The following is a 21,655-nucleotide window of genomic DNA, read 5'->3' on the forward strand; positions in this document are numbered from 1 at the left end:
TTGCCCTGTCATATATTAAATAACCCTCCCCCTTCCCCTGGTTGAGCCCAGGGCCCTCTGAATTTGGATTTTTAATCAATATAGTTGGATTTTGAAGAAGAGTTTTAAATTGTATATCGTTTTATAGGGTAGAATTTGCTTTTCTTTATCATAATTGAAAAAAATTTTTTCCCCACAAAATAAAAACCATTTTTTTTAATAAAGAATGAAAAAGATTCAATCAATTAGGTGCCCCATTTCATTTTTTTCAAAATTTTTTTTAACTTTTAATTTTTTTTTTTTTTTTTTTTTTTTTTTTCACCATCCTTTTTCTGACAACACTTTAGCAAACTAAGATTATTTTACTAATTATGGCAATTATTATTTTTATTATTATTAAATCACCAATTTTTTTTTAATAACTGAATTTTTAAAATCTTCTTTGAAGGATTCATACAAAAAAAAAAAAAAGAGAACACTTTTATATTTATATATTACCAGCATCTAAATTTGTAAATTGCTATTACTGATCAGAATAGCACATGATAATTCATATGGTTTGCTTGGAATCCAATGCAAACATCTTTGGAATTATCGTTTTTAATTTTGATCATAACACGCACAAAATTATATAATATAAAAACAAAAATAATAATCAAAAAATAAAATTTTTTATTATCTCTCTGGAGACACTGAAAATGTGGCAGTGGATTCAATCACTCCACAAAATATCTTCAAAAAAAAAAAATATTAAATTTTTAATTTTTTTTTTTTTTATAATTTTTTTTTTATAATTTTTTTTTTTTTAATTTTTTCAACAAAAATAAAAAAATACCTCTATTTTATTTCGTTGTATCTAAGCACTCGTAAACTTAAACTTGTTAACATTTAAAAAATAAATAAATTTTATAACTGTAAGCAATAGTTCAAAAAAAAATTATCAGTTTTATTTTTTTCTATTTTTAACCCTAAATTAATTTAATTTTTTCAAATTATTTTTTATTTTAATTTTTAATTTTTTTTTTTTTCATTTTTTTCATTATTTCATTTTCTCTTTTGCAGTGTATTATTATTAATTATAAATAATTAAATTATAATAAATATATTTTTTGAAAAAAAAAATAAATAAAAAGATGGTTAAAAATAAGGCCTATAATATTGCTACTATCAATGCTTTAAATGCTATAAGTGCCCCCGATGCTATCTTTGGTATAGTTGACCTAAACGATGTAAATTCCGAATATGTTGTAGATCCAAAATTAAAAGCTAAAATTACCAAAGCAATATTAGAGTATTGCTTCGATAAAAACCCATTCCCAGACTCCATCGAGAAAGAGATCATCGCCTGCCAATTAGAAATGAATGTCAGTCAAGTCGTCACATGGTTCAAACACAAGAGGGAAAACTTAAGGAGATCTAACAATACATCTTACAGAGATTCATATGTCTCAAAGTTTTCTAGAAACACCAACGAGTTAAACTTTTTCTTCCACAATTACCCATTTCCCGCTGAAGAGAACATTGCGTACTTTGCATTAATCTATGGTGTTACCAAAGAAAAGATCAGAATATGGTTCAAATCTAAAAGAAACAGCAAGAAAACAACACATATATTCATTGGCAATGGTATTGTCGATAAATCTTCATACAATCCAAGCCGTCATCTTGGTAATTTCTATCATTTCTATGAACACGAATATGATGTTAATACTGATACAGTTCCAGAGGGTGAATATAAACCAAAACGTATTAAAACTTTTAACAATGGAGTTTACTCTATTACCAACATCTCAGAATCCAAAAAGAGAGATCTTTTAATCCAAAGAAGAAAAAGGGATCAAAAAACTTTAGAATTAAATGAAAAAACAAATCAAGATGATACTGCTACTACTACTGCTTCTACTGCTGCTACTACCACCACTGCTGCCACAAAGAAGATAGCTACCCAAACTCCAATTCAATCGAACGATAATGTTTGTTTTTTTAACAATAACAATGTTAATATCTATAATAATAATAATAATGATATTAATAATAGTAATAATAATAATAATAATAACAAACATATCACTGTTTTAGAGGATTTTGTCGGTTTTAGATCTTATAATAGAGCTGCACCATTTAATCATTTGTCCAATCAAAATAATATTTTTAATAATAACATCGGTAATAATAATAGTATTAATAGTATTAATAATAATAACAACTGTAATTATTCATTCAATAATACCACTCATAATATAAATAATATGAATATGAAAATGAATAATAATTACAATTATACCTACAATCCAAACTTTAATTCATATTCCAATTACTATAAAACAAATATTGATACTACAAATATGACAAAGCTTTCCAATGATGTCAATTTAAATATCAACAGAAACATTGTTTTTGATACTATTCCAGACAATAATATTAATAATGGTGTTATCAGTTATAATTATAATATGAATAATAATAATAATATGAATAACAATATGAATAATAATATGAATAATAATAATAATAATATGAATAATAATAATATGAATAATAATACATCTAATAACATTGACAATTCAAACAAAAAATTATTAATTAGTTTTTTAGTCAATAACAAATAAATTTCTAAACTTTAAATAAAATATTTTTTTAGTGATTATTTAAAATTTAATTAAGTAAATTTTTAAATAAGAATTTTTATTATTAACCCCCCAAAGTATGCTAAATTTATTTATTTTTTTTACTTTTTCAAAATTATTTTCTGCAACCCTATTATGAATTCGATTTTGAAAAGTAAAAAAAATAAAAATAAAAATTGGCTGTAAAAAATTAAAATTTTCAGCTAATAATTTGAATTTTAATTTTTTTATTTATTTTTATTTTCATTTTTCGAAATTAAATTCATAAGAGGGTTGTGGAAAATAATATTGCAAAACGAATGAGGGTGAACGCCATGGCAATAGTATTTTGTTTCAATTGAACCATTGTTGCCGGAATATAAATTTGTAACATGATCTGGGTGGTTGATATATTTTAAGGTTTAATTTCCACCCATGGTGTCTATATCCATATTTTCATTTTCTATTATAATTAGAATAAAATTATTAAATTCAATTTATTTCTACGTAAATTTATAAAAAAAACAAATAATTTTTATTTTGTGGTAAAAAATACAAATTTTAAAATTTTTTTTATTTATTTTTTTATTTATTTATTTATTTATTTATTATTAAATTGGGTTTTAAAGGTTGGTGTTTTTATTGTTAATTAGAGAAGTTGGGATGGTAACTTTAAGTGGACTTGTAATTTAATTATTATAATTGTTATTAATGCTTTCTTTTAAATTTTTGAAACTATCTTCCAATTTAAAGATTTTGGGAACCAGTTTCATTGTTTGGATCTTGTAAAATTTGAGGTGATTCTTTATATTTCAAATCTTTTTCTTGATGATAAGAGAGAAGCTTTTCCTTTTCTTTTTCTAATTGGGAGTTTTTTAATCCAATTTGATTGACTTTTTCTAAAAGTAATTGATTCTCTTTTTTTAATGATTCTATAGTGACATTATCTCTTTCCTTTTTAGCTTCATCATGGTATTCCGTACTTGATTTTAAGTTCATACTTTGGGTGTCAGAATGAAAAATTTGTGCAATAGCTTCGTTTTGTTCACTTTCATAAATTTCTCTTACTTTTGAAAAATATTCTCTAATGCTATCAAACTTATTTTGAAGTGTTCCGATTTCAGACTCTTTTTTGAGTATTATTTCTTTTAGTTCTAAAATCTTCTTATTCTTTTTGATGTTGTTTGTTATTAATGTTTCACTATAAAAAGTTACATCTCTTTGTAACTCATCAATAATTTTCTCTTTTTTACTCTTGTCTTTTTCTGATTGTTTTAACATTTTTAAAAGATGTGTTTCTCTTTTGGTAAATGAACTGGAGTCAGCGAAATTAATTTCATTTGAACTAATACTATTTAAAAATTTGTCACAAAAAATCTAATATAAATAAATTTAGAGTTTGCAAGTTAGTTCTAACTAAAAACTATATTTAAAGTAAAATAACAACTTACATCGTTATCAGTTTTGAATCTTTTATATTGATTAGTGGTAGTAGTGGTTGTGTCTCTTGAGTTATTACTGTTTATAAAATTTTCATTACTATTATTGTTATTGTTATTATTGATGTTTTTGCTATTATTAATGTCATTTTGAAGTTTATAATTGAATAAATATTTGTAAAAAAAAGAATTATCAAAATCAAAAAATTCATGTTTCATTAGTTTTGGGTCGCCTGGGGCGACTTTTAGCCCATCAACTGTAATTCTATATTGATAATACATGTTATATAAACATCTAAATTCTCTAAATGATTGAATGTGTAATCTCCTTAAAGTATATATTAATTTAATTAAGTAATCATCATAATTAATTTTATTATCAGGATTATGTATATCTTGTTCAAATGACTCTAATCTATTTGCTTGAATATTTAATAGTTTCTTCATTTTGATTTGATATTGTTCTTCAATTTTTTCTTTTTTATTTTGTAAAATCCCAATTTCTCTTAAATTTTTATTTTGGGTATCTATTTGGATTTTGTGTGCTTTTTGAATATTTTGAAGTTGGTTATTTATATCATTATTATTTTTAATATTTGGATTATTTATTGAATTTTGGATAATATTATTTACTAAGTGTGCATTTTCAAACCCATTGTTTATTTGAGCTTTAATTAATTGGGAAGTAGGTACTTGATTATAATTTATAAAATTGATATCATATTTAAGAGCTTCATCTACATATTCGTTTCCGCCTTTCTCTTCTTCATCTTCTTCACTTTCATCTTCATTTTCATCTTGGGCACTATCTTCAGAGTCTTCATTATATTCACTCTTATTTTCTCCATCGCTAGCATTCATATTTCCAACAGTATTTACATGGGCATCTTGGGGGTGAATTTCGATATTATCTTTAATCTTTCCATCTAAATCATTTCTATTTTCTTTAGAATCACTGATATCCATATTTTTTTATAATTTAATTAAATTAATTAATATGCGAACATATTTTTTATAGACAATAAATGTTTTTCAGAGAAAAATATAGAGAAAATAAAATTTCAATTATCCACAAATAAAACACCAGCGAAAGAATACAATACATACAATCAAGATGATGAGCCTTTTATTCAAATGATTAAAAAATCAAAGATAAAAAAGAAATAAATACAATTATTTTAAAGTATAGGAACTCAAAAGTATTTAAACGAAGGTTATCAAAGAAATAATACAAAAATATATTGGAAAGAAAAAAGTTATCCCACAATTGAGTAAGAAATTTCTAAAGTTGATATAAAAAAATTTAAATTATCAATATATATTTATATTTATTTAATAAACTAGTTTTTATCAATTAATTATACATTTGATTTGCCATTTTTAAGTTTATTAATTTTTTTAAATATATTTTCTCTATATTTATAACCAATAAATGCAGCGGTACACAATGCAAAACCTCCGACAAGTGTTGGGATTAATATTTTCTTCAATGGACTACTTTTGTTATCGGGTTCCTTGTTTTCAAAGTTTAGCATTATTTTATAGTTTTCATTTGACATTGGAATACTATCGATTATAAGACTAACATTACCATAATCATATTGTGAACTTGTATTGAATGTTATAGTTGTATCACTGATAACTTTACATGTTACATTTTTATTTGCAAATATTAAATTACATTTTGATGAATCAATACCAAAGTTATAACCAGTTAATGTAATTGTTTTTAACCCATTGACATTATGTGATACAATTGTTGGTGGTGCATATTGAAATAATGAATCGATTTTTTCAATACCATCTTCATAAAATTTAAATGAATGTTTACCAGTTCCAACACCAACATTACAACTTGCAAGATTTGAAATTATAGTACAATCAATATGATTATTAGAACTATCAACAGTAATAGATGGTTTTACAATTTTATCTTTACATGAAAAGTATTTATCAATATGTAATGATGATCCATTTGTTAATGGTCTTGATGGAACCGATATAAATGTAGGTTGTGGTTTTATAATTATACTATTATTTGAAATAGCACCATTGACTTCAATTGATAGTTTTACAGATGTTTCACATATATTTGGTAATTTAAATGATAATTTAGTTTCATCATTACTTATTGATGTTGTTATTATTTCTTTATTTTCATTTCCATCAATTAAAAGTTTAACTGTACCATTTTTATCGTTAATATTACCAAAGTTAATACCTGTCAATGAAAATTCGTTTGTTCTATCAATTTGAATTGCATTTGTTGATGTAAATTGAGGGACACCAAATTTAAAGTTCATTTCAGTTAAACTTTCAACATCACCTATTTTAATTTTAACCTTATTTATTAATCCTTCACCAGGTTCCAATAAACAAACTATATGAGATTTTGTTGATGATATATATTCACAATTATAGCTTTTATTTTCACTACTGATTAAAGATACATTTGTACTTGATGTTTGAGATGATGACATATAATTTCCAGAAATTGTAATTATACCACTATTATATTTTGAAGTTGATACAGTTGTAGTAATCGAAACAGGTTGTGGTTTTATATCACAAGTATAGTTATTTTTTGATGAAATATCCCCAATAATTATTTTTATATTTAATCTTTGAGAATAATCAATAAAATAATAGTCAAGTTTTAATAAACGATGATCTATTGAAATAATTGAAACTTTTTCTCCATTAATATAAACCTGAGCAAGTGATTGGTTATTGTAAAAATTAAAACCGTTTAATGTGATCTTTGAGTCTTTATAGATACATTGAGATATACAAGGAGGGGCATAGTTTAATAACATTGATATTCTATAAGTTTTATCAAGATGCAATATAAAACTTCCATAACCAGGTGGGAAATTTAGAGTTAAATTTTCAGGGTCAAAATTCTCTCTATCAACATCAAGATTAAATGATTTACCTCTTTGAAATCCTTCCACAGTGTAATAATCATTAACATAATGTCTTAAATAATTACCAGTAAGTTGAGCTTTACCACCTTCAGTCGATGGTAATTCAGAGAGAGCATAATTTATTGCATACATAAAGCTAGAAGAGGCAATAAAATTATATTCCTCACGATAATAATAATGATTAACCAATCTTAGCATATTATTTCCATAAAAATTTTTTATCTGAGTTTCATTTAATTCCATAACACATTTTTCAATGCTGCATATTACTGGATATATCTCTTTTATAATTTTACAATCACGATCTTCACATAAGGTATAATGAATGGTTTGTGGATATTTTGTTTCAAATTCAATATATGATCTGTTGTAGTATACCAAATCTATAAAAAAAATATTAGCAAAAGTAATAAAAATAATTTAAATAAAATTTAAAAATATTTACCTGGTCCATATGAATAAATTTTAGAAATAAAAAATATAAAGAAAATAGAAATAATTATTTTTTTCATTTTTTATTAAATATAAATTACTATTCAAAATTAAAATTTTTTTTTTTTTTAATTTTTTTTTATTTTATAGCATTTTTAAAATTTTTAAATCACTAATTTTAGACGTGATCTATTATTCATCAGTTTTTAATTTATTATTATTTCTTTTAATATTTTTTGAACCTCAGTAAAATAGATAGGGATTTCGATTTGGGTTATTTTTAGAAAAAATGGATCTTTTTTTAGTTTAACAAAAGGGTCAAATATAAGCTTTTTATGAAGGCAATTCCCCAGCCTCAGATTCTTTTTTAGTTTGTGGTTCTAAAAAAAAAAAAAAATATTTCAATAGTTTTAAAAAGTGTTAAAATTTTATATTAAAAAAAAAATTTTATATTAAAAAAAAAAAATTTTTGCAAAAAAATTAAATAATTAAACTATCATTTAAATTATTTAAATATTTTTAATTTTGTGTTATTTTTATAATTTATAATATAATTATTTAAAAAATACAAAACTCGATTAATAAAAAATTTCCCCACAACCCATTTATAGATTTAATTTCATTAATTTTTTTTATTAACAGTATTTTTTTAAATTAATATTTTTGGTAAAAAAAATACTGGATTATATTAAAAATAATTACTAAAAAAATTTATTTAATTGATCTTTTTAATATACATAAATAAAAAAATATTAATCATTTAAAAAATAATAATAACATTTAACTTTGACTTTTATTAATTAATATTAATAAAAATGAGTTTATATTCTAAAAAAATCATTCATTTTATTTTAAAGTAAACAAGAAAAGGTGAATGAACTTTTTAGTATGAGTTAGATAATTAACATATGAAAATGATTCATTTATAATATTTTTCAAGTAGCTCATTATGTTAAGCAGATTTTTTTAATTTATTTTTAATATATGAAAAAATATGGAAATTTCAATTGAAGATATAATATATAACAATAATAATTACAAAATACATAAAAACTCAAGGGCAAAATATTACAAAAGAAATGATACAATTATATATTGGAATTATTCTCATGAATAAAATCAAACAATTGAAAAATAAAATTGATTTAAAAAAATTTAAATCGTTATATTTATTTTAAACTGGTTTTAATAATTTTGTTTTTATAATTTTACATTTGATTTGCCATTTTTTAGTTTATCAATTTTTTTAAATATATTTTCTCTATATTTATAACCAATAAATGCAGCAGCACATAATGCAGCACCACATACAAGTGTTGGAATTAATACTTTCTCTATTTTTTTACTTTTATTATCATGTTCTTTGTTTTCAAAGTTTAGCATTATTATATAGTTATCATTTGACATTTGAATACTATCGATTATAAGACTAACATTACCATAATCATATTGTGAATCTGCATCGAATGTTATAGTTGTATCACTGATAACTTTACATGTTACATTTTTATTTGCAAATATTAAATTACATTTTGATGAATCAATACCAAAGTTATTACCAGTTAATGTAATTGTTTTTAACCCATTAACATTATGTGATACAATTGTTGGTGGTGCATATTGAAAAAATAAATTGATTTTTTCAATACCATCTTCATAAAATTTAAATGAATGTTTACCAGTTCCAACACCAACATTACAGCTTGCTACAAAACTTGAAATTATAGTACAATCAATATGATTATTAGAACTATCAACAGTAATAGATGGTTTTACAATTTTATCTTTACATAAAAAGTATTTATCAATATGTAATGATGATCCATTTGTTAATGGTCTTGATGGAGCTAATATAAATGTAGGTTGTGGTTTTATAACTATACTATTATTTGAAATAGCACCATTGACTTCAATTGATAGTTTTACAGATGTTTCACATATATTTGGTAATTTAAATGATAATTTAGTTTCATCATTACTTATTGATGTTGTTATTATTTCTTTATTTTCATTTCCATCAATTAAAAGTTTAACTGTACCATTTTTATCGTTAATATTACCAAAGTTAATACCTGTCAATGAGAATTCGTTTGTTCTATCAATTTGAATTGCATTTGTTGATGTAAATTGAGGGACACCATATTTAAAGTTTATTTCAGCCAAATTTTCAACATCATCTATTTTAATTTTAACTTTATTTATTAATCCTTCACCAGGTTCCAATAAACAAACTATTTGGGATTTTGTTGATGATATATATTCACAATTATAGCTTTTATTTTCACTACTGATTAAAGATACATTTGTACTTGATGTTTGAGATGATAACATATAATTTCCAGTAATTGTAATTATACCACTATTATATTTTGAAGTTGATACAGTTGTAGTAATCGAAACAGGTGGTGGTTTTATATCACAAGTAAAAATATTTTCTAATGCAACATCCCCAATAATTATATTTATATTTATTCTTTGTGAATAATAAATTAAATAATAATCAAGTTTTAATAAACGATGATCTATTGAAACAATTGAAACTTTTACTCCATTAATATAAACCTGAGCAACTGATTGGTTATTGTAAAAATTAAAACCGTTTAATGTGAGAATTGAGTCTTTATAACTACATTGAGATATATAAGGAGGAGCATAGTTTAATAACATTGATATTCTAAAATTTTTATCAAGATGCAGTATAAAACTTCCATAACCAGGTGGGAAATTTACAGTTAAATTTTCAGGGTCAAAATTCTCTCTATCAACATCAAGATTAAATGATTTACCTCTTTGAATTCCATCCACAATATAATAATTATTAACATAACTTCTTAAATAATTACCAGTAAGTTGAAGTTTACCACCTTCAGTCGATGGTAATCCAGAGAGAGCATTGTTTTTTGGATACATAAAGTTTTCAGGGTTAATTGGTTGATCACATTCATAATAAAATTGATAAAAGCATCTTTCCATATTATTTCCATAAAAGTTTTTTATCTGAGTTTCATTTAATTCCATAATACATTTTTCACTGTTGCATATTACTGGATATGTCTCTTTTTTAATTTTACAATCACGATCATCACATAAGGTAAAACTAACTGTTCGTGGCCACGTTAGGTCAAATTCAATATATGATCTGGTGTAGTATACCAAATCTATAAAAAAATATTAGTAAAAGTAATAAAAATAATTTATATAAATTTTAATAATATTTACTTTGTCCATATGAATAAATTTTAGAAATAAAAAATATAAAGAAAATACAAATAATTATTTTTTTCATGTTTTTATTTAATATAAATTACAAAAATTGAAAATATATTTTTTTTTATAGTATTTTTAAATTTTTAAATCACTAATTTTAAATGTGATCTATCATATTTATTATACATCAGTTTATATTTTATCATTATTTCTTTTTATATTTTTTTTAAAATCAGTGTTAAAAAAATTGAATATACTTTAATAAGTAAAATAGATAGGGATCTCGATTTGGGTTATTTTTAGAAAATTTGGGTCTTTTTTTAGTTTAACAAAAGGGTCAAATATACGCTTTTTTGAAAACAATATCACCCTCTCAGGTTCTTTTTTTAGTTTCTGGCTCTAAAAAAAAAAAACATATTATTATAGTTTTAAAAAGTGTTAAAAATTTACAAAACAATTTAAAAAAAAAATTAAATAAACCCCACAGACCACGGTGTTAAAAAACCATTTTTGCAACAACAATTACTACAATATTAACAAAATTTTCACCAATAACAGTAACAGTAATAGTGATAGCTATAATTTGACTCAAATTGGGAAATAATAAAAATTCATATTGTGATTTAATGAATTTCGCAAATCTTAGAAATTGTATTCAAGATACAAACATATGGAATTTTTTTTTGAAAATATATAACAATAATAATAACAAAATCGGTGTATAATCATAAAACCTCAAGGGAAAAATATTACAAAAGAAATGATATTTTTTACCAAAGGAAATTTTTGAAACTCAAAAGTATTTATAAGAGGGTTAAGATCATAAAAACTATACAATTATATTGGAAGAAAATATATCCCACATTGTAATAATAATTTTTAATCTTCATAGATAATAAAATCAAACAAAAAAAAAAAATAAAATAAAATTGATTTAAAAATTTAAATTGATATATATATTTATATTTATTTTAAATTTAATAAACTGGTTTTTATAATTTAGTTTATAATTTTGTTTTTATAATTATACATTTGATTTGCCATTTTTTAGTTTATCAATTTTTTTAAAAATATTTTCTCTATATTTATAACCAATAAATGCAGCGGCACACAATGCAGCACCACCGACAAGTGTTGGAATTAATACCTTCTTCAATGTACTACTATTGTAATCGGGTTCCTTGTTTAATTTTTCATTAATTAGATATTTAGACTCACCTATTTTTAAGTATAATTGTTCATTGCCATCTTTAATTGAATCAATATTGATTTTGGGGAAACTACAATTGTATAAATCATTATTATTGTGTTGTATTGAAATATTGAATGCGCAGTTCATTATTAAATCACCTTTTGATGAATTAAAATGAATTTCAAATGGTTCACCGAATTCATTACCATATACTTCAAACTGATAAGTATTACCACCATCTATAATATTTATTAAACTAAAATATGGTTTGTTGTATGATACTGTATATTTTGAAATGAATTCATTGTAAATGAATACTGATAAATCAAATGTACCAACATATCCATCATTTAATAATACACAAATCATATTATTTGAAACATTATAGTCTTTAAATGTATTTGTACCATCTTTTAAATGTGATTTAATTTCAACTGTAACATTGTTTGCATTATTGACACCAGATTTAGTTTCAGGTAATCTTGAGGCATGAATACACACTGTTCCATTTCTTGTTGAAATATTATTATCTTTTACCAATCCAATTATTGATGGTAACATTATTTTATAGTTATCATTTGACATTTGAATACTATCGATTATAAGACTAACATTACCATAATCATATTGTGAATCTGCATCGAATGTTATAGTTGTATCACTGATAACTTTACATGTTACATTTTTATTTGCAAATATTAAATTACATTTTGATGAATCATTACCAAAGTTATTACCAGTTAATGTAATTGTTTTTAACCCATTAACATTATGTGATACAATTGTTGGTGGTGCATATTGAAAAGATAAATTGATTTTTTCAATACCATCTTCATAAAATGTTAATGAATGTTTACCAGTTCCAATACCAACATTACAGCTTGCTACAAAACTTGAAATTATAGTACAATCAATATGATTATTAGAACTATCAACAGTAATAGATGGTTTTACAATTTTATCTTTACATGAAAAGTATTTATCAATATGTAATGATGATCCATTTGTTAATGGTCTTGATGGAGTTAACATAACTGTAGGTTGTAGTTTTATAACTATACTATTATTTGAAATAACACCATTAACTTCAATTGATAGTTTTACAGATGTTTCACATATATTTGGTAATTTAAATGATAATTTAGTTTCATCATTACTTATTGATGTTGTTATTATTTCTTTATTTTCATTTCCATCAATTAAAAGTTTAACTGTACCATTTTTATCGTTAATATTACCAAAGTTAATACCTGTCAATGAAAATTCGTTTGTTCTATCAATTTGAATTGCATTTGTTGATGTAAATTGAGGGACACCATATTTAAAGTTTATTTCAATCAAACTTTCAACATCATCTATTTTAATTTTAACTCTATTTATTAATCCTTCACCAGGTTCCAATAAACAAACTATTTGAGATTTTGTTGATGATAAATATTCACAATTATAGCTTTTATTATCACTACTGATTAAGGATATGGTCGTACTTGATGTTTGAGATGATGACATATAACTTCCAGTAATTGTTATTACACCACTATTATATTTTGAAGTTGATACAGTTGTAGTAATCGACACAGGTTGTGGTTTTATATCATATGTATAAATATTTTCTAATGAGACATTCCCAATGGTTACATTTATATTTAATTTTTGAGAATACTCAGTAAAATAATCAAGTTTTAATAAACGATGATCTATTGAAACAATTGAAACTTTTACTCCATTAATATAAACCTGAGCAACTGATTGGTTATTGTAAAAATTAAAACCGTTTAATATGACCATTGAGTCTTTGTAAATACATTGAGATATATAAGGAGGAGCATAGTTTAAATACATTATGTTTTTATGCATAGAAGCATCAGGATACAATCTAAAACTTCCATAACCAGGTGGGAAATTTACAGTTAAATTTTCAGGGTCAAAATTCTCTCTATCAACACTAAGACCTATATATTTTTCATCTCTTTGAATTACATCCACAATATAATAATCAGTAACATAAGTTCTTAAATAATTACCAGTAAGTTGAAGTTTACCACCTTCAGTCGATGGTAATCCAGAGAGAGCATAATTTATTGGAAACATATAGTTTTCATTGTCAATTAGTTCATCACATAAAACATCAAAATCTTTAACCTTGCATCTTTTTATATTATTACCATAAAAGTTTTTTATCTGATTTTCATTTAATACCATAACACATTTTTCACTGCTGCATGTTATTGAATATGAATCTTTTTTAATTTTACATTGACGATCATCATATAAGGTAAAATTAATTGTTCGTGGCAACTTTGTGTCAAATTCGATATATGTTCTGTTGTAGTATAACAAACCTATAAAAAAATATTAGCAAAAGTAATAAAAAAAATTTTATTTAATTTTAAAAATATTTACTTTGCTCCCATTGTGAATAAATTTTAGAAATAAAAAATATAAAGAAAATAAAAATAATTATTTTTTTCATTTTTTTATTTAATATAAATTACATATCAAAATTGAAAATATATTTTTTTTTTTTTATTTTATAGCATTTTTAAAAATTTTTAAATCACTAATTTTAAATGTGATCTATCATATTTATTATACATCAGTTTTTAATTAATAAATATTTCTTTTTATTTTTTTTAAACATCAGTGTTAAAAAAATTGGCTATTGTTTTGTAAGTAAAATAGATAGGGATTTCGATTTGGGTTATTTTTAGAAAAAATGGATCTTTTTTAGTTTACCAAAAGGGTCAAATAGAAACTTTTTTTGAAGGCAATTTCTTGGCCAATAGTTCTTTTTTTTTTTTTTTTTGTGGCTCTAAAAAAAAAAAATATTTCAATTAGTTTTAAAAAGTGTAAAAAATATGTCCCATATATGCCAGATTTTTTTTTTCTCATTAATATTTTTTAACCCTTAAAGCCCAAGGTGCTTTTTTTAAAAAAAACCAAGAAATAAAAATTTAATTTATTAAAAAAAAAAATTCTCTAAAAATTATTAAAAAAAAGGTTTTCCTTTATAACTCAAAAAAAAAAAAAACAAAAAAAAAACAAAAAAAAAAAAAAAAAATTAAAAAAAAAAAATTTTTTTTTTTATTTTTTGAAGATATATAATATTTTTTATAATAATTTTATATTCATTATTACATCGATGTTATTATTTCTAATCCCTAAATAACAATTAACAAAAAATACAACTTTACTCGATATTGTATGAAATATTTTTAAAACATTATCTAAGGAATTTCCTGTTTAAATTTATATCTTAAAATATTGCTTGTCGAAAATTTTTTAATTTTAGAAAATACATTTTGAATTTTAATCACTAATTAATTGTCAGAAAAGTATATGCAAGGATTAAAAGATTTTCAATGACAAGCAATACCTTAATAAAGTAAACAGTCATTCTTTGCAACTTAAAAATTTAATAAAACTGTTAAATTAATTAGGAATTTTCATAAGATTATATGAATCAATGGTTGTGATTTGGGGATTGGAAATAATAACATTAAATTTGTATTTAAAAAAGTTTTTTTTTTGAGTCATCAAATATGACATAATTATATTGGAAAGAAAAAAAGTATTGTATATGGTCAATATCAACCTTTAGGTTTATAACAATAATATTATAAAAATAAAATATTTTTAATAGATAAATGATAATTTTAAAATAACTTTACATTAATTTGTTTATATTTATTTGTTTTTAATTATTTTTTTTTGTTTCTTTTTTTTTATTGCAGTTATCTTTTTTATTTATTTGTTTTTATAATATTATTTATTTGTAAAGGTTCTTTTAATTGTCTCTCTAAAATTGGATTTGGTTTTAGGTGTTTATAATGTTTAATTTTGTTTTTATATAACGGCTTTAAAGTTAATCAGACTCTGATTCTTCACTTTCCGACGATAAATCAATTGGATTAGCAGAATCACAAATGGCAAAATGTATTTTTTCAGTACCTTCAATCTCTGCAATTTTAGAAAAGATTTTCGCTCTATTCTAAAAAATATTAGCACACCTTTTGTGATAATCTAGCTGTTTCTGAGATTGGGGTAGCATTTTAGATGGTCCTTTTACTTTGATCGAAAGTGGTGATACTAGAGGAGGCTTTAATGAGGGTAGTGCTTTGTTTGCCATTAAAGAAATAAGATTACTTTTGTTGATGACAAATTTGCTTTCATGAAATTTGAAATCAGGCATCTTCGGTACTCCAGAAGGTTTTATTTTACTAGTCTCACCGAGATATTGTGAAAATAGAGTTCCAGCTTGAGAGTTTAATCTTTATTTTTAATCTACATCTTTTAGAAAAGATACTGAAAAAAAAAAATGAATTAGTATTATTTAATAAAAGTTAATTAATTAAAAAATTATATTTACTTTGAGATTGAATTTTGAGATTTATTTATTAATTTGTTTATTCATTTTCTTTTTATTTATCTTAAATATTTAATCGTAAAATATTTCTTTGTCTAAATAGTTTCTTACTTGAGCACCTGCAGCTTGAGCTTTGGTAACAACTTGATCAATTCGACTTGTATGAATTGGTGCATTATCCATTAGCAAATATTTACCATGTTTAATAATGTTGCTTTCAATTAAAAATGAAAATAAAGATAAAAATAAAAATAAAAATAAAAATAAAAATAAAAATAAAAATAAAAATATTGTAAAAGTTGGTCAAGTTTGCGCAGGAATTTTGTTAAAAAAATTTTTTTTTTTATGATTGCGCAAATTTGGTCGACTCACACAATAAAAATAAAAAAAAATTAAAAAAAATTATTGCAAAAGCGAACCAATTTTGCTCAAATTTTTAATTTTTTTTTAAATTTTGAAAAAAAAAATGTGTGGGAAAACTTGAACCACTTTAACAATAAAAAAAAATTAAAAAAAAAAAATTAAAAAAAAAAAAAAAATTGTTAAAGTGGGTGGTGATTTAAATCTCACTGTTTTTTTAAGACTTCCTTTTACAAAATATTTTTTATGTGTATTTTTTTTAAAAAATTAAAATGATAATTTCAAAATTGGGCATTTGGATGGTGGTGATTTAAATCTCACTGTTTTTTAACACTTTCTTAAAGGTATTTGGAGGGGATGCTGATGAATTTTTTAAATGATAAGATTTTTACAAACAATTTTAAAATGTTTTTTTTTTATAAATTGGTGTGATAAATAATTTTTTTCTTCAAAATAGGACATTAACCATTTTTTTTTTTATTAAGAAATTATGACACCATATAAAATCATCAAAAGAAATAACTATTTTGAAAAAGAAATAAATAAAAATAAAAACTAATATTTTAATTTTTTTTATAATCTGATTATTTTTTTTTATTATTAAAATATATTTTGTAATTCGCTAAATTTTTTTGAAACAACAAAAATTCTGTTTGCTTCTACAATAATTATACATTTTTTTTGCCATTTTTTAGTTTATCAATTTTTTTAAAAATATTTTCTCTATATTTATAACCAATAAACGCAACAGTACACAATGCAGCACCACCGACAAGTGTTGGAATTAATACCTTCTTCAATGTACTACTATTGTAATCGGGTTCCTTGTTTAATTTTGCATTAATTGGATATTTAGACTCACCTATTTTTAAGTATAATTGTTCATTGCCATCTTTAATTGAATCAATATTGATTTTGGGGAAACTACAATTGTATAAATCATTATTATTGTGTTGTATTGAAATATTGAATGCGCAGTTCATTATTAAATCACCTTTTGATGAATTAAAATGAATTTCAAATGGTTCACCGAATTCATTACCATATACTTCAAACTGATAAGTATTATTACCACCATCTTTAATATTAATTAAACTAAAATATGGTTTGTTGTATGATATTGTATATTTTGAAATGAATTCATTGTAAATGAATACTGATAAATCAAATGTACCAACATATCCATCATTTAATAATACACAAATCATATTATTTGAAACATTATAGTCTTTAAATGTATTTGTACCATCTTTTAAATGTGATTTAATTTCAACTGTAACATTATTTGCATTATTGACACCAGATTTAGTTTCAGGTAATCTTGAGGCATGAATACACACTGTTCCATTTCTTGTTGAAATATTATTATCTTTTACCAATCCAATTATTGATGGTAACATTATTTTATAGTTATCATTTGACATTTGAATACTATCGATTATAAGACTAACATTACCATAATCATATTGTGAATCTGCATCGAATGTTATAGTTGTATCACTGATAACTTTACATGTTACATTTTTATTTGCAAATATTAAATTACATTTTGATGAATCATTACCAAAGTTATTACCAGTTAATGTAATTGTTTTTAACCCATTAACATTATGTGATACAATTGTTGGTGGTGCATATTGAAAAGATAAATTGATTTTTTCAATACCATCTTCATAAAATGTTAATGAATGTTTACCAGTTCCAATACCAACATTACAGCTTGCTACAAAACTTGAAATTATAGTACAATCAATATGATTATTAGAACTATCAACAGTAATAGATGGTTTTACAATTTTATCTTTACATGAAAAGTATTTATCAATATGTAATGATGATCCATTTGTTAATGGTCTTGATGGAGCTAACATAAATGTAGGTTGTGGTTCTATTCTCATTTTTTTTGAAATAACACCATTGACTTCAATTGATACTATTAAAGATGTTTCACATATATTTGGTAATTTAAATGATAATTTAGTTTCATCATTACTTATTGATGTTGGCAATATTTCTTTATTTTCATTTCCTTCAATTAAAATTTTAACTGTACCATTTTTATCGTTAATATTACCAAAGTTAATACCTGTTATTGAAAATTCGTTTGTTCTATCAATTTGAATTGCTTTTGTTGATGTAAATTGAGGGAAACCATATTTAAAATTTATTTCAGTCAAACTTTCAACATCATCTATTTTAATTTTAACTTTATTTATTAATCCTTCACCAGGTTCCAATAAACAAACAATTTTAGATTTTGTTGATGATATATATTCACAATTATAGCTTTTATTATCACTATTGATTAAAAATACTTTTGTACTTAATGATCCAGGTGAATACATAAAACTTCCAGATATTGTAATTATACCACTATTATATTTTGAAGTTGATACAGTTGTAGTAATCGACACAGGTTGTGGTTTTATATCACATTTATAAATTTTTTCTATTGCAACATCCCCAATAATTACATTTATATATAATCTTTCAGAATGCTCAATAAAATAATAATCAAGTATTAATAAACGATGATCAATTGAAGAAATATATTTACGTCGTCCATTAACAGTAACCTGAGCAACTCTTCCTTCATTGTGAAAATTAAAACCGTTTAATGTTATCTTTGAGTCTTTATAGTTACATTGGGATATATAAGGAGGGGCATAGCTTAAATGCATTGATCGACTTTGTGAAGAATCAGGATACAATTTAAAACTTCCATAACCAGGTGGGAAATTTACAGTTAAATTTTCAGGGTTAAAATTCTCTTTATCAACATTAAGTTTAAATTTTTCACCTCTATGAGATCCTTCCACAATGTAATAATTATTAACAAAAGTTCTTAAATAATTTCCGGTAAGTTGAAGTTTACCACCTTCAGTCGATGGTAATCCAGAGAGAGCATAATTTATTGGGAACATAAAGTTATTCTGGTCAATTGGTTGATTACATAAAACATCAAGTTTATTAATGGTGCATCTTTTAATATTATTTCCATAAAAGTTTTTTATCTGAGTTTCATTTAATTTCATAACACATTTTTCACTGTTGCATATTACTGGATATGTCTCTTTTTTAATTTTACAACCAAAATCATCACATAAAGTAAAATTAGCTGTTCGTGGCAACTCTGTGTCAAATTCAATATATGTTCTGTTGTAGTATACCAAACCTATAAAAAAATATTAGTAAAAGTAATAAAAATAATTTTAATTTTTAAAAAAATATTTACTTTGTCCATATGAATAAATTTTAGAAATAAAAAATATAAAGAAAATACAAATAATTATTTTTTTCATTTTTTTATTTAATATATAATTTAAAATTGAAAATATTTTTTTTTAATTTTTTTTTATTTTATAGCATTTTTAAAAATTTTTAAATAACTAATTTTAGATGTTATCTATTATACATCAGTTTATATTTTTATAATTTATCATTATTTCTTTTTATTTTTTTTTTAAACATCAGTGTTAAAAAAACTGAATATTCTTTTTTAAGTAAAATAGATAGGGATTTCGATTTGGGTTATTTTTAGAAAAAATGGTCTTTTTTAAATTTGGGGCTCTAAAAAAAAAAAAAAAAAAATATTTAAATAGTGTCAAAAATAAAAAAAAAACCAAAATTTACAAATTTTTTTTACCCATTTTTTTTTTTTTTAAATTTTTTTAAATTTTTTTATTGATATGCAATGTAAAGCAGATTTTTTTAATTTATTTTTCATACAAAATAGCAGTTATTGTTAAAACGGAATATTTAAATATAAAAATAAATTTAACATAAATACTAATAATAATAATTATAATATAATATTAACAATAATTATTACAATAATCAAAACAAAGGGTTGCAACAATAATAATAAAAATAAAAATTACAATAACTATCGAAATAGAAGTGAACATGATGATAATAGCGATGATAAAAAAAACAATAATATAAATAAATGTGTCAGCAAAATCTCAATAGCAAAATATTACAAAAGAAATGTTCTCGTGAATAATAAATTAAATTATATTTTTTACCTTAGGAAATGCTAGGGGAAAGTCGAAAGATTAAAACTAAAATTTCAAAATTTTTTTTTTTCTTTTTTGTTGCAGTAATTAGTTTTAATTGGTTTTATATATAATTGTTTAACCCAATTTGAACAATTAAAACAACAACAACAAGCCAAAAAAGAATTAGAAAAAGATCAACTATTTATGATCTCTAATTTAAAACATCAAATTAATATCTAAATGGTTGAAAAAAAGATTGAAGCAGAGCTAAAAGTTGTCGATAAAATTGAAAACAGCTAACAAGTGTATCATCAAAGAAATAATCCAATCTCTTTCAAAAATTTTGGTAATAAATTGTGCCGACCAGTATCTATTTTATAAAAGAAAAAATTATTTAGGTAACAATAAAGATTATATTTACATAACTATTATTATCTTTTCTAATATTTAATTTTAATACTTTCATTATTTTCAGTTCCAATATGTTCTTGTTTCAAATCACGTCTCTACATTTAAAAGCTCACTATCAATTCACCACCGGTACCACTTCCATTTATTTTAAAAAAGGGTCTCATTCAGGATTTTCATTCAAAAGCTCACGATTCACCACCACCACCACCACCACAACAATCCTTCAATGGAATCACCATCATATTTTTACAGAATAATTCAAATAGTTAGGAACTGCAGTTCTGGGAAATGTTATAAATTAGTGTTTAGCACAGATTCTCCCATTCAAAAGTAATCATATAGAAAGGATTTTTAAATCAATTAAAAAACTATTCAATACAAATCTATCTTATTAGATCAAAAATAATAATTTAAATTTAATAATAAAAAGATTTTATTAAATAACTTATTTATTTATTTTTGTGTATTATATTTTATTTTATAAAATTTTAATCTTTTTCGATAAAGAATCTGGTATTATCGGGTAATTCTATTTGAGTAATGGATTTTATTAGGTTTCTGCGCTATAAAAAAAAATTTTGTAAAAAAAATACATTTTTTGTTGTTATAATATTTTGCAACAATTTAAAAATTTTCAATAGTTTTAAGTTAATCAGACTCTGATTCTTCACTTTCCGACGATAAATCAATTGGATTAGCAGAGTCACAAATGGCAAAATGTATTTTTTCAGTACC

General features: G+C 22.6%; 6 protein-coding genes across 6 annotated transcripts; 1 reads left to right on the forward strand and 5 right to left on the reverse strand.

The window, feature by feature from the left end:
• Window positions 1-1,112: 1,112 nt before the first annotated feature.
• On the forward strand, window positions 1,113-2,588 carry DICPUDRAFT_150464 (uncharacterized protein; the record flags this gene model as incomplete). Its single annotated transcript, XM_003286430.1, has 1 exon — window positions 1,113-2,588. One exon carries the CDS (start codon window positions 1,113-1,115, stop codon window positions 2,586-2,588), a length of 1,476 nt encoding a protein of 491 aa, XP_003286478.1.
• Window positions 2,589-3,332: 744 nt separating this feature from the next.
• DICPUDRAFT_150465 (uncharacterized protein) lies at window positions 3,333-4,990 on the reverse strand (the record flags this gene model as incomplete). Its single annotated transcript, XM_003286444.1, has 2 exons — window positions 3,333-3,962; window positions 4,037-4,990. The coding sequence occupies 2 exons, from the start codon at window positions 4,988-4,990 to the stop codon at window positions 3,333-3,335; spliced, it is 1,584 nt and encodes a 527-aa protein (XP_003286492.1).
• A 392-nt stretch (window positions 4,991-5,382) lies between these two features.
• On the reverse strand, window positions 5,383-7,463 carry DICPUDRAFT_77367 (uncharacterized protein; the record flags this gene model as incomplete). Its single annotated transcript, XM_003286445.1, has 2 exons — window positions 5,383-7,334; window positions 7,397-7,463. The coding sequence occupies 2 exons, from the start codon at window positions 7,461-7,463 to the stop codon at window positions 5,383-5,385; spliced, it is 2,019 nt and encodes a 672-aa protein (XP_003286493.1).
• A 1,120-nt stretch (window positions 7,464-8,583) lies between these two features.
• DICPUDRAFT_150468 (uncharacterized protein) lies at window positions 8,584-10,356 on the reverse strand (the record flags this gene model as incomplete). Its single annotated transcript, XM_003286446.1, has 1 exon — window positions 8,584-10,356. One exon carries the CDS (start codon window positions 10,354-10,356, stop codon window positions 8,584-8,586), a length of 1,773 nt encoding a protein of 590 aa, XP_003286494.1.
• Window positions 10,357-11,614: 1,258 nt separating this feature from the next.
• DICPUDRAFT_77369 (uncharacterized protein) lies at window positions 11,615-14,255 on the reverse strand (the record flags this gene model as incomplete). The annotated part of the gene is made up of 2 exons (XM_003286447.1): window positions 11,615-14,124; window positions 14,186-14,255. The coding sequence occupies 2 exons, from the start codon at window positions 14,253-14,255 to the stop codon at window positions 11,615-11,617; spliced, it is 2,580 nt and encodes an 859-aa protein (XP_003286495.1).
• Window positions 14,256-17,176: 2,921 nt separating this feature from the next.
• On the reverse strand, window positions 17,177-19,810 carry DICPUDRAFT_77370 (uncharacterized protein; the record flags this gene model as incomplete). Its single annotated transcript, XM_003286448.1, has 2 exons — window positions 17,177-19,683; window positions 19,744-19,810. 2 exons carry the CDS (start codon window positions 19,808-19,810, stop codon window positions 17,177-17,179), a joined length of 2,574 nt encoding a protein of 857 aa, XP_003286496.1.
• Between the last annotated feature and the right edge of the window lie 1,845 nt (window positions 19,811-21,655).

The sequence above is a fragment of the Dictyostelium purpureum genome (assembly GCF_000190715.1).
Source record: "Dictyostelium purpureum unplaced genomic scaffold DICPUscaffold_71, whole genome shotgun sequence".
Taxonomy (NCBI): domain Eukaryota; phylum Evosea; class Eumycetozoa; order Dictyosteliales; family Dictyosteliaceae; genus Dictyostelium; species Dictyostelium purpureum.